The sequence below is a fragment of the Piliocolobus tephrosceles genome, chromosome 14 (assembly GCF_002776525.5).
Source record: "Piliocolobus tephrosceles isolate RC106 chromosome 14, ASM277652v3, whole genome shotgun sequence".
In the NCBI taxonomy this organism is placed as follows: domain Eukaryota; kingdom Metazoa; phylum Chordata; class Mammalia; order Primates; family Cercopithecidae; genus Piliocolobus; species Piliocolobus tephrosceles.
The window spans coordinates 18,105,316-18,118,927 of record NC_045447.1 but is presented as its reverse complement, the minus strand read 5'-3'; the positions used below and the strand labels follow the sequence as shown (position 1 = coordinate 18,118,927).

Sequence of the window (13,612 nt, the reverse complement as noted above, 5' to 3'; positions counted from 1 at the left end):
CTGGCAATAACATTCTTAGACAAATAAGCAGTCTGATTTATTAGTAGAAGCAACCAAACCTTGCAATGACATATCTGCGAATAGTTTTGATTTCTGGAACTGTGACTAGACTTCAAGATAATACTTCTGAAGCCAAAGTTTGGGCTAGAAAGGATTTATTAATTTGTATTAAAAATGTACTTAGCTGACAAAAAATAATCAGACGGCTAAAAGTTTTATCGACTTATCACGCAATAACAAGCCCCCTCCTTCCTCTAAATCCTAACAATCCTCTTATCTATATAACATTTCTTCAAAATCTCTACTTTTAAAAAATAATTTGCAACAAGACAAAGCAATTATCTTCTGTGGGCATCTGCATACTGTCACAATAGCTAGTTAATTAATATTGGTCAATTAAAAACACACACCAAAACACCTGCTCCGGAAACATTTTTAACAGTGAAAAGTGTGGTGTGGAACGCTTCCTCCCTCACATCTACATATACACACATACACACATGTGCTGACACACATCTATTGTAGAAATGCTTATATTTAAGTGAGCTGAATTGTTACTCAAACGGCTACAAGGCAAATTTAGAATACTCATTAAAATCTTATCAGGTTCCCACCATTCACAAATATCTAAGAGACATACTGTAACATGCCAAATTCACATGTATACCTATGTAACAAACCTGCACGTTGTGCACATGTATCCTAGAACTTAAAGTATAATTTTTAAAAAAAAGCCAAATTAATGTGCCCATGACACCGCTAAAGATTATGGAAGAAGCTTTTTCAGAGAGCACCTCTAAAAAGCTCAGCCATATCTGAGATTTAAATATTCTCCTGGCCGGGCACGGTGGCTCAAGCCTGTAATCCCAGCACTTTGGGAGGCCCAGACGGGCGGATCACGAGGTCAGGAGATCAAGACCATCCTGGCTAACACGGTGAAACCCCGTCTCTACTAAAAAATACAAAAAACTAGCCGGGCAAGGTGGCAGGCGCCTGTAGTCCCAGCTACTCTGGAGGCTGAGGCAGGAGAATGGCGTAAACCCGGGAGGCGGAGCTTGCAGTGAGCCAAGATCCGGCCACTGCACTCCAGCCTGGGCAACAGATTGAGACTCCATCTCAAAAATAAATAAATAAATAAAAATAAATATTCTCCTAACTCTTAATAAAAAAAATTTTCCCAACTTTTAGATTGCCTTTTAAACCACTCAATCCCTTGTAGGATTGAGCAGTTCACCTCTGATTATTCTGAAAAAGGCATTTTTTCCCCCTAAAAAAGCAAGTCTCACTAACTGCAGAATGCATTATTAAAAAACACCAATTTTTCACTTTTCTAAAAGGATCAACTAACTTTGGAGGGGGCTTTCTAAGGTAACAGGTCTAAACTGGACTCTTTTAGGCACCCTCTAGAAATATCATATACTGGTTGCACAAACCTCAGGAAATGGGATTTCAATTCAACATGAGGAGCTTTTAAATCTCAGCGCTTTCCAACAATGGAATAGCTCCCTCCAGAGTAGTTAGTTTCCCATTACCACGAACAGTCAAGGGCAGTTGCACACAGAGGCAGAATGTGATACATGAAAATGCTTTGAGGTTAAATGTTTTACTGATTCAACCACTTCCTATGTCATTACGGGCATGTCCAACTAACTTTTAAGCTTCAGTTTTATCATCTGTAAAATGGAAGCTATCATCCAACTTGAGGGGTGAAACTCAGAAATATAGCAAGGACATGCTTAGCACAGTGTACAGTCTAGGGGTAAAAACTCAAATGGTACTTTTTGTTAGTTTTATTACTATGAATACCTGGCAGGAAAGATTTTTGTGACACTGAGGCTGGAATGGACATGACCACTAACATCTCTTTCGACCCTATCATCTTACCACAAAGTTTCTCTTCAAAATACCCGGAAGAAAAACTCAAGGGCTCAAACTTACTAGGGGTTTAATTTGATAATTAAGAGCACCTGTTGGCCGGGCGCGGTGGCTCACGCCTGTAATCCCAGCACTTTGAAACGCCGAGGGGGGCGGATCACGAGGTCAGGAGATTGAGACCATCCTGACTAACACAGTGAAACCCCGTCTCTACTAAAAATACAAAAAAAATTAGCCGGGTGTGGTAGCCGGCGCCTGTAGGCTGAGGTAGTAGAATGGCGTGAACCCGGGAGACGGAGCTTGCAGTGAGCCGAGATGGCGCCACTGCACTCCAGCCTGGGCAACAAAGCGAGACTCCGTCTCAAAAAAAAAAAAAAAAAAAAGAAAAGAAAAGAAAAGAAAAGAGAACCTGTTTATTGCAGGCTCTCGTTTCCCAGCAGGTGCCTTATTCTATCTACATTCCCTGCTGTTTGGCCCCCTTACCCCACGCCCCTACCTCAGAGTTAACATTCAACTTGCCCTCTTGCATTCAGTATCAATAATCACAAAGTGGGTCATGTAACAAAAAGACTCCTAAATTGGAAAAAGAGAGCCCGGGTTTGGTCTCAGGTTCTGCCATTAACTCCCTATGTTACCTTAGGCAACTCACATATTTATATTGGTTTTAAAGAAAAAGTACCATTGGTAAACATCTCATTTGATCTTCATAAACATCTCATTTGATCTTCATAACCTCATGGAAGATATCAGTAATGCCGCCCTTAACTAACATGATGAGGAAATTTATGGCTCAAGAAGTGGAGTGGCTTTCCCAGAATGGCATAGGAAGTAGCAGGCTCAATATTTTGCCCAGTACCCACCCTCCCCAAACCTATACTCTGAGGTGTTAGAGACAGGACCTTCTGAAAAACAGTGTAAATGTGTTTTCCCCTCCTCCTCCTCCATGAGAACTTGGCCTAGTCAAGAGTGAAAGCAACATAATTGTTAGTGTTAGAGGGGAGGAGGCTTCATTTCCCCCCCTTTTCTTATCAAGGAGTACAGAGGCGTTGAAAATGTATAACACTGCCGGGCGCGGTGGCTCAAGCCTGTAATCCTAGCACTTTGGGAGGCCGAGACGGGCGGATCACAAGGTCAGGAGATCGAGACCATCCTGGCTAACACGGTGAAACCCCGTCTCTACTAAAATACAAAAAATTAGCCGGGCGTGTTGGCGGGCGCCTGTAGTCCCAGCTACTCGGGAGGCTGAGACAGGAGAATGGCGTGAACCCGGGAGGCGGAGCTTGCAGTGAGCTGAGATCTGGCCACTGCACTCCAGCTTGGGCGACAGAGCGAGACTCCGTCTCAAAAAAAAAAAAAAAAAAAAAGAAAATGTATAACACCTATAAACTTACATATGCATAAAATGTATTCTGAATATTCAAGAAGCTGACAACCCTGGTTGCCTCCAGACAGAACTGGAGAAAAGGAATGAGAGGTCCCCTTTTATCGTATACCTTTTAAAACTGAAAACCATGTAAGTATGATATACTATCAAAAGACAGCCTTTAGTTTTAAGGTGAATTTTTTAAAGCTTTGAAAGAATACAAATAATGTTTATAAAAATGCGTTCTGCAACTCCACTTGTTGCTGGGTGACCTTGGGCAAAACACTTCACCTGTCTCACGCCGTTTCCTCACTTGTAAAATACAGCCACGAAGAGCATTACCTACAAGGGCTTTTATGAGGGTTAAACAAGATAGTGCACGTAAAGCGTTTAGCACAGTACCCGGCACGCTGTAAGCCTACAGCAAATGTCAGTTACCATTTTTACTTAGCATTAATATTGTTATCTTTGCTTTACTTCAAGCAGCACCCCCCACAACACCTGTTTTCACGGCATGCCCACAATTATGGCGCAGCACAGCTCTTTGTACTTCATAAACCACCTCATCACACTTGATCATCTTTCAAACGTTTGGTAGCCCTGGGACATCACTGTTAACTCATTTTGCAACTAAGGAAATGGAGGCAGTAGGAGGCACTAACTCCGAAACCCTGTTTTCCCATTTCTAAAATCCAGATCCCATCAACCCATTCGTCGCTCCCAGGTCCCTTGCTCTCGGAACCGCGTTCCGCGCGGCACTGACCTGAGCGAGCGCCCCGGGGCCCGGGACCTCGCGCCGGGTTCACAGCTACTAGGCACGCTCGGGCCGCCAGAGCCTCGCAGCGGCCGGGTCCGCTCCGCAGCCATGGCGCCTGCAGGGAGAGAAAAACAGCCAAGGCGCGGCAGGTCAGCAGAGGCGCGGGCGCCTGAAAGTCCCCTCCCCGACCGGCCCCGCCTCGCATACAGACCTGGACCTGCGGCCGCCGCTCCCGGTCTACAGCCCCACTGGGGAGCGGCTTCCGGTGCTGCCTGCGTCATCTCTGCGCGTCCCTCAGCGCTGCGGCGCCCGGCGGAAGCGGCTGCACTTCCGGTCCCCGCCCGGAGGTGGGTGGTGGGTGGTGGGTGGTGGGGGGGGGGAGGCGGGAGGCTGGAGGCCGGGAGTAGGGGATGGGAGGAGAGCGTCCCGGGAAGTTGAACGCTCGCCGCGCGGCCCTCACGATGCTTAGGCCGGGTGCAACCTAGAACAGAGCTTCTTTTCGTACCGTACATCCAGGTTTGCACAGCGCTTTTGTGTCGCTCCTCCAATCCGATCTTGCACCAGCTCTGCAGTAGGCTTTCTTTTTTTTTTTTTTTTTTTTTTTTTTTTTTTTTTTTGAGACGGAGTCTTGCTCTGTCGCCCAGGCTGGAGCGCAGTGGCCGGATCTCAGCTCACTGCAAGCTCCGCCTCCCGGGTTTATGCCATTCTCCTGCCTCAGCCTCCCGAGTAGCTGGGACTACAGGCGCCCACCACTTCGCCCGGCTAGTTTTTTGTATTTTTAGTAGAGACGGGGTTTCACCGTGTTAGCCAGGATGGTCTCGATCTCCTGACCTCGTGATCCGCCCGTCTCGGCCTCCCAAAGTGCTGGGATTACAGGCTTGAGCCACCGCGCCCGGCCTAGGCTTTCTTATTAGCCTCATTTTCGGAGGAGAGGGAGCTGTGGCTCAGGGAAGTTGAGACGTGTCCAAATTCATACAACCTGTTGGGCACCTCTTTATCCTGAACACTATTCTAGGGGATAGGGTTCGTGAACAAAAAACGCAAAAATTCCTGACCGCCTGGGGCTTAACATCTATTAGGAGGAAGACAGATAGACTAAGTAAGGCATGTGAAAAGGAAAGAAAGAAAGCAAGGTAAGGAAGTTGTTGAATGAAAAAAAACAGTCAAGTGATGTAGATTTGAATGAATCACAACATTTACACTCTGGCTATGGCCTGGTTACTTAACCTCTCAGACTTTGCTTCATCTGCATAGAAATTATAGGGAACTCCCCATCGGTAGGTTCTGAGGATTGAAGGAAATTAAGCATGCAAACCTTTTTGCTTCAAGAACTAAAACTGAGCTAAAAAATTCCACGCACTCTTACTCAACACTTGTTGTGTACCATCTCACTCAGCTCCCACAACAACTGCACAAGCTAGTAACTATTATTAAGCCCGTTTTTAGAGATGGGGAAACTGAAATCAAAAGAGGTTTAGGCATCTTGCCTAAGGTCATAGTAAATGGCTGTCATTGGATTTCAACCCAAACTGACTTCAGAGCACAAGATATCCAATTTTTTTTTTTTTTTTTTTTTTTTTTTTTTTTTGAGGCAACGTATCACTCTGTCGCCCAGGCTGGAGTGCAGTGACAACGATCTTGGCTCATTGCAGCCTCAACTTCTCCAGGCTCAAGCGATCCTCCCACCTCAGCCTCCTGAGTAGATGCGTGTCACCATGCCCAGCTAATTGTGTGTGTGTGTGTATGTGTGTATTTTTGTAGAGGCAGGGTTTCGCTATGTTGCCCGGGCTGGTCTTGTACTCCTAGGCTCAAGTGATCCACCTGCCTAGGCCTCCCAAAAAGTGCTCGGATTACAGGGGTGAACCATGATGCCCATCACATAAGTTATCCTTGTTTCTCTGTAAGGGTTCCTAAACCATATATGCATACACACACATTCACATGCATCTTATACCAACACTGTCCAATAGGCCTTTTGCCAATGATGGAGTTGTTCTCTTGGTGCTGTCCAATAAGGCAGTCACTAGCCTCTTGTGGCTACTGAACACTTGAAAAGTACCTGATGTAAATGAACTAAATTCTTAATTTTATTTAATTTTAATAGCCACATGTGGCTAATGGCTACCATGCTTGATAGCACAGTCCAATAATATAACATAAACAATGACAGAGACACATATCCAGTAGACAGTAGAGCATAGCCAAGTTTCCAAGCATCCTGACTTCATCTAGGATACTTGAAACAAGGGAAATAAAAATTGATTATGTGGGGTGGAAGTCAATTATGGTGTCCTAAAAGTAAGGTCTCAAGAGAGCAAATTTGATTTCCTAAGCAACAGGATGTCACTCACTCTGGACTTCTAAGTCAGAACATGACTGATGACAGCATTATAAGACATTTAGGCAGACATGGATAATACAGATTGGATACTTTCTATGAAAGGGAAGGCAGTAGCAGGGTAATCAAGAAAATCAAGCACCCGTATCTCTGGAGCAAACATTCTCAACCCCAGTACAGTTTGATGAATCAAATTGAAAAGTGCAGATGGAGCTGCCCCAGAGATAATATTGTTTGGACCTCTCATAACAAAGAAACCAAATTGTGCAAATTTAAGCCCAGAGGGGATCCAGGAGCAAAATTAATGACTATAAAACATGTTTTAAATTGCAAAATGGAAGTAATATTTAATTAGATATAAGACCTATTCAATTGTTAATTTCAGTATATGTAAAATTGTTAAATTCAATATATGTAAAATTCCCTTTCATTTGAAATTTTAGGTTAGATTTTTTTCCCACCTTGTAAATATTTTCAAGATTGTGTGATGATTGCTGAGAAAACATAGCTTTAAATATAAGAAGTTATTCCTAGCCAAAGAATTACAAAAGCTGTTGTAAATGGCTGTTGGATGTTGAAGGAAAGGATAAAATATAGCCTGCTATGAGAACAGAATGATCAGTATAATTGCTTGTGTGACAGGAACATGAAAATATGCTGAATGTTGTTTATTTTCTTGAAATAAACTTGCTGGTAAAAATGATGTTTGGGATAATTCCTACACATGCATACTCCAGGAAAAGAGAAAACATCAAATGTTTAGTTTCTTCAATTCCGGCTAAAATGGACTATATGTTGTCTTCCATCTTGAGCTAAACTTGCCTGGGGGAGGTAGTTCAGATGACTTAAAATTGATTTAGTAAAGTGCTTGCATAGCCCATACTAGGGATTCTGAATCTTTCCCAATGAACCATACACCAGACCTCAGCAGATGATGTTTCTTTGGGAGAAAATAACACACCCACTACAGATGAAAAATATTTTTCTATGTCTAGCACAGTTTTTGCATGTGTATGTACCAGGGAGCAGGCATTACTGCAGCTGTTTAGTTTCTTGAGATGCACTCCAAAAATATAGGTTGTATCTACTTGCGCAGCGATGCTGTGGAGAAGTGACCTGGGTAACTGTTCTTTGAATTTCCACACATACTTTACCAGGAACTCAGTATAAAGACATGGGGTCAGTTTCATGAAGTACACAGGGTTGGAAGCATTTGAAGAGGTTTGCTTTTTCTATTCTTTGTTCTGGATTCACTCTAGCTGTAACATGATCAGCACCTACTCTCCTGTGCAGTCAGCAGGTATTCTAGGATCAAAGCTCAGGTTGATCGGCAAGAAACCTTATCCTCAAAGGTTGAGGCACAAAGTACTTTACCGCAATTGCTGTTGGACTGGAGTGATCCTGAGATGCATTTGGGCATAACTTGGCATCTGAACTCAATAATTTCTAAGACCCTGAAATTGCTCACAGGCAACATGCAAGTAAGTTTCTTATAATCTTTAAAACATTTGATATCTAGTAAAATAGGCTTTGAGGAAGCTGAAACTTTTTCTATGTGTAAATGAGAAAATGGAAAGGAGTTCAGGTTATCATTGCTGGGTTTTTTTGTTTTGTTGTGTTTTTTGACTATTTAAAGAACATGGGGGCCGGGCGTGGTGGCTCACGCCTGTCATCTCAGCTCTTTGGGAGGCCGAGGCAGGTGGATCACCTGAGGTCAGGAGTTCAAGACCACCCTAGCCAATGTGGTGAAACCCCGTCTCTACTAAAAGTACAAACATTACCTGGGAGTGGTCATGCACGCCTGTAATCCCAGCTACTTGGGAGGCTGAGGCAGGAGAATCTCTTGAACCTGGGAGGTGGAGGTTGCAGTGAGCCAAGATCATGCCACTACACTCTAGCCTGGGCCACAGAATGAGACTCTGTCTCAAAAATAAAGAGAAAGAAAGAAAGAGCAAGCAAGGGAAGAAGGGAGGGAGGGAGGGAAAGAAGGAAAGGAAGGAAGGGAAGGAAGGAAGGAAGGAAGGAAGGAAGGAAGGAAGGAAGGAAGGAAGGAAAAAAAAGAAAAGAAAGGAGTTGTGATTCTCCAATGGTTAAAAGTGAGCTTTGGAGCTGGGCACAGTGGCTCTCACCTATAATCCCAGCACTTTGGAAGGCCGAGGTGGGCGAATCACCTGAGATCAGGAGTTTGAAACCAGCCTGGCCAACATCGCAAAACCCCATCTCTACTAAAAATACCAAAATTAGCTGGGCGTGGTGGCAGATGCCTGAAATCCCAGCTACTCAGGAGGCTGAGGCATGAGAACCGCTTGAACCCAGGAGGCGGAGGTTGCAGTGAGCCAAGATCTGCAGCCTGGGAGAAAGAGCGAGACTCCGTCTCAAAAAAAAAAAAAGAGTGAGCTTTGGAATCTGACCGATTTGAGTTCAAATCATGCTCTATCCTAACCTCTTACCCACTGTGTGATCTTGGGCAAATTACTAAGCTACTCAGATGCTCAGCTTAATTATGAAAATCACCTATCTGAAAGAGATATTACCAAGGCTAAATGAGTTAAGACACATAAAATGCTTATCACAATGCCTGGCACAAAAGCAAGTGCATAATAGGAGGTAATAATTATTATTGGAGGCTTTATTGATTGAAGAGCCAATGAAAAGGGATTTAATTCATTTAATATTCCCTGGCTCTGTTATATTACAATTCTGCACATGCCCTTTCAGACAGAAAGTTTCCATCTGCATTGATGAGGTAGAGTAAGTTTGGCCTAGATCTATCTTAAATCTCTGAAGAGGTGCTATGCAGATAGCAGTAATCTGTCCATATCGATGGAAATGTCAGATAGATTAGGAGACATTGTCTTTATTTATTTATATTTTTTTGAGATGGAGGCTTGCTCTGTCGCCCAGGCTGGAGTGCAGTGGCCAGATCTCAGCTCACTGCAAGCTCCGCCTCCCGGGTTTACGCCATTCTCCTGCCTCAGCCTCCCGAGTAGCTGGGACTACAGGCGCCCACCACCTCGCCTGGCTAGTTTTTTTTTTTTTTAGTAGAGACTGGGTTTCACCATGTTAGCCAGGATGGTCTCGATCTCCTGACCTCGTGATCTGCCCGTCTCGGCCTCCCAAAGTGCTGGGATTACAGGCTTGAGCCACCGCGCCCGGCCAGGTGACATTGTCAAAACAAACTCTGATTCAGTATTAGATTGAATTGGAAAGTCATACTAGAAGAATGTAAATATTTGATAGTAGCCAGGATGCCATGGCTAACAAAAGCAGCCACTTCATGGAAAAATAGCCCCTGACTTTTGTAATTAGAGAAGAAATGGATCCAGGTGCTCCCATTCAAGAAAGAACATCATGTATTTTCCTGCAGGTTTTTATCACAATGATACCACTTGTTAAGTTATATCCATGTGTCTGTGTCCAATTCTTGGTAATCCCAATGTCCAAGACAGTGCCTTGTATATAGTAAGTAAGCAAGCTTTTTTCTAAACAAGGAAGAAAACAACCAACTAACACTTTACTCGGTGTTCACTTTGTGCCAAATACTGGAATCAGCAGCACTGGAGAAGACAGAGACACGATGCCTGCTGTCCAGGAGACCACGATCTAGTGGAAGAAATAGATAATAACAATATATCACAATAAACACTTAAAGTAGAGTGTACTGCTAAATGCTGTGAGAGGTCCGTATAGGGCTCAGTGAGGGCAAAAACAGGAATAGAGATGAAGCCTGAATGAACACTTGTCCTTTTCTTTTTTAGGTGACTTTCTGCAGACTTCGGACTCACCAGTGGTGTTTCATTCTTTTTAATGTCATCCTATTTCATGCCTTGCTTTTTGGGGCTGACTTTGTGGAGGAATACTTTCTGAATTCTTTGCCTTATGTAGATATGAAAGTTCTTGAAATTAAGAATAAGGCAAGAAAATTGAACATAGAACCCCTAAGAAGTAATCTCTCCAAATATTATGACCTGAGCCAGTCGGAAGTATGTAAAGGGAAGAACATTTTTCTGCTGTCTCTTATCTTCAGTAGCCCAGGAAATGGAACAAGACGGGACCTCATTAGGAAAACTTGGGGCAATGTGACCAGTGTCCAAGGGCATCCCATTCCCACACTGTTTGCTTTGGGAATGCCTGTTTCAGTGACTACCCAGAAAGAGATCAACAAAGAGTCCCGTAAGAATAATGATATAATTGAAGGAATCTTCTTGGACAGTTCTGAGAACCAAACCCTGAAGATCATGGCAATGATACAGTGGGCTGTGGCTTTCTGCCCTAATGCCCTGTTCATTCTCAAGGTAGATGAAGAGATGTTTGTCAATCTACCAAGCTTGGTAGACTATCTTCTCAATCTGAAAGAACACCTAGAAGATATCTATGTAGGAAGAGTTATTCATCAGGTTACACCCAATAGAGATCCTCAGAACAGAGACTTTGTCCCTCTTAGTGAGTACCCAGAAAAATACTACCCAGATTACTGCAGTGGTGAGGCCTTTATAATGTCCCAAGATGTGGCTCGAATGATGTATGTGGTTTTCAAAGAAGTACCCATGATGGTGCCAGCTGATGTGTTTGTAGGAATTTGTGCTAAGTCTGTTGGCCTTATACCCATCCACAGCTCAAGGTTTTCTGGGAAAAGGCACATTAGATATAACAGATGTTGCTATAAGTTCATTTTTACATCCTCAGAAATTGCAGATCCTGGAACGCCCCTGGCATGGAAGGAAATTAATGATGGAAAAGAATGTACACTGTTTGAGACATACTATGGGCTCGTTTCCTGCAAACTTCTGACGTACCTTGACAGCTTTAAACGTTTTCACATGGAGACCATAAAAAACAATCCCACATATTTTGGTGATTAGGATTTCTTTAATTTTCCTTATGAGTCTATTATTTTAAAGTTACCTTCTACCCTGTTATGGAAAGCATCCCTTCTTTCTGTGTTTTATGTAGCTTCTCTGAATCTTTAATTTTACTTGCAAAGGTACAAAATGTTTTCTGTGCTCTGGTGTACTCAATTACTGAGATCTCATTTTAAGAAATGTAAGTTGGTGTAGCATGATTCTTTTCAAAATAAAATACTTCTTTCAGAAGAGAAAACATTATGTTTCATTGTTTGTTTTGTTTTTTGGGTTTTTTTGTTTGTTTGTTTGTTTGAGACAGGATCTGGCTCTGTCGCCCAGGCTGGAGTGCAGTGGCACAATGTCAGCTTACTGCATCCTCCACCGCCTGGGCTCAAGGGTTCCTCCCACCTCAGCCTTTTGAGTAGTTGAGACTATAGGCATGAGCCACCATGCCCGGCTAATTTTTTTTGTTTGTTTGTTTGTTTTTGAGACAAGAGTCTCACTCTGTCACCCAGGCTGCAGTGCAGTGGCACTATCTTAGCTCACTACAACCTCCGCCTCCCGATTCAAGCAGTTCTCCTGCCTCAGCCTCCCAAGTAGCTGGGATTACAAGTGCCCACCACCACGCCTGGCTAATTTTTTGTATTTTTAGTAGAGACAGGGTTTCACCATGTTGGCCAGGCTGATCTCGAACTCCTGGCCTCAAGTGATCCACCCCCCTCGGCCTCCCAGAGTGCTGGGATTACAGGTGTGAGTCACCATGCCTGGCCTAATTTTTGTATTTTTTGTAGAGATGAGGGTTTCATCATGTTGCCCAGGCTGTTCTCGAACTCCTGGGCTCAAGTGATCCTCCCACCTCAGCCTCCCAAAGTGTTGGGATTACAGGTGTGAGGAACCACACCTGGCCAATATACAATTTATTATAACAAGTTTTTTTTTATAAACTGACAAAAATGTACATTTATGTTGTACAACATGTTTTGATATATGTATATGCTATTGAATGGCTAAATCAAGCTATTTAACATATGCATCACTTGACTTTTTTTTTGTAGTGAGAACACTTAAAATCTACTAGCAATTATCAAATATTCATATATTGTTGTTAACTGTCATGACCATGATGTATGATAAGATCTCTTAAACTTACTCCTCATGTCTAACAAAAATGTTGGCTCTCTTGGCCATATCTGCCAAGTTTTCCCAACCCCCAGCCTCTGGTAACCTCCATTTACTCTCTATTTCTATGAATTTGAGTTTTTTTACACCCCACATATAAGTGAGCTCATGCCCTTATTTGTCCTTCAATGCCTGGTTTATTTCACTTAACATAATGCACTCCAGGTTCATCCATATTGTTGGAAATGACAGGATTTCTTTCATTTATGAGGCTGAATAGCATTTTATTGTGGATATATACTACATTTTCTTGATTTATTCATGCACTGGTGGACACTTAGATAGATGCCACTAATCTTGTGAATAATGCTGCATTGAATATGGAGAGTGCAGATATCTCTTTGACATACTGTTTTAATATCTTTTGGATATACATCCAGTAGTGGAATTGCTAGATTTTATGGTAGTTCTATTTTTAATTTTGTGAGGAACTTCCATAATGGCTGTATTATTGGTTTACCATAATGGCTGATTGTGGTTTTACTTTGCATTTCCCTGATGATTAGTGGTATTGAGCTTTTTTTTTTTTTTTTTTTTCACATACTTATTGGCCATTTGTACTTATTCTTTTGAGAAATGTCTATTTAGGGCCTTTGGTCATTTCTAAATCGGGTTATTTGGGCAGGGCACGGTGGCTCATGGCTGTTATCCCAACACTTTGGGAGGCCAAGGCAGGTGGATCACCTGAGATAGTTCAAGACTAGCCTGGCCAACAGGGTGAAACCCCGTCTCTACTAAACATACAAAAAATTAGCTGGACATGGTGGTGCATGCCTGTAATCCCAGCTACTGTGGAGGTTGACACAGGAAAATCGTTTGAAACCAAGAGGTGGAGGTTGCAGTGAGCTGAGATCATGCCACTGCACTCCAGCCTGGGTAACAGTCTGAGACTCCATCTCAAAAAAATAATAATAAAATAAATAAATCAAGTGATTTGTTTTCATGCTATTGTGTTGTTTGAGTCCCTTTTCTGTTTGTTCCCCAGAACAGATATATGGCTTGCAAATATTTTCTCCCATTCCATAGGTTATCTCTTCACTGTTTGCTGCTTTTGATATGCACAAGCTTTATAGTTTGATATAATCTCATTTGTCTATTTTAGCTTTTGTTCCCTATACTTAAGGGGTCATAGCCAAGAAAATCTTTGCTCAGACCAATGTCATGGAGCTTCTTCCACCTATGTTTTCTTCTAGTAGTTGTACAGATCTTACATTTAAGGTCTTACATTTAAGTCTTTAATCCATTGTGAGTTGATT

General features: G+C 42.7%; 2 protein-coding genes across 5 annotated transcripts in view; one reads left to right on the top strand and one right to left on the bottom strand.

The window, feature by feature from the left end:
• The window catches only part of FBXW2 (F-box and WD repeat domain containing 2), a 30,886-nt gene extending 26,578 nt beyond the window's left edge, over window positions 1-4,308 (bottom strand). For 3 of the 4 annotated variants that reach the window (XM_023223665.1, XM_023223666.1, XM_023223667.1), the window contains exons 1-2: window positions 4,207-4,308; window positions 4,002-4,110 (exon numbers count right to left, since the gene is read on the bottom strand). Coding sequence is in view for 1 of the 4 variants with exons in the window: in XM_031933995.1 (XP_031789855.1) it covers window positions 3,740-3,818 (79 nt within the window). In the remaining 3 variants the exon portion in view is untranslated. Of the gene's footprint in view, window positions 1-3,739; window positions 3,924-4,001; window positions 4,111-4,206 lie in introns of those variants that run through there. The other variant, XM_031933995.1, reaches the window with a different exon arrangement.
• On the top strand, window positions 4,104-11,424 carry LOC111550364 (putative UDP-GlcNAc:betaGal beta-1,3-N-acetylglucosaminyltransferase LOC100288842). Its single transcript, XM_031934005.1, has 4 exons — window positions 4,104-4,144; window positions 4,239-4,342; window positions 7,627-7,814; window positions 10,092-11,424. Exons 1-4 carry the CDS (start codon window positions 4,104-4,106, stop codon window positions 11,193-11,195), a joined length of 1,437 nt encoding a protein of 478 aa, XP_031789865.1. The 3' UTR covers window positions 11,196-11,424.
• The last annotated feature ends 2,188 nt before the right edge of the window (window positions 11,425-13,612 follow it).

Bases quoted from the DNA above. Each gene is read 5' to 3' on its own strand.
- LOC111550364 (XM_031934005.1), top strand. From the start codon at position 4,104: ATGGCGCCTGCAGGGAGAGAAAAACAGCCAAGGCGCGGCAG. The intron at 4,145-4,238 runs GTCAGCAGAGGC...CCCGGTCTACAG, and splicing joins AAACAGCCAAGGCGCGGCAG to CCCCACTGGGGAGCGGCTTC. The intron at 4,343-7,626 runs GTGGGTGGTGGG...TCTCCTGTGCAG, and splicing joins CTTCCGGTCCCCGCCCGGAG to TCAGCAGGTATTCTAGGATC.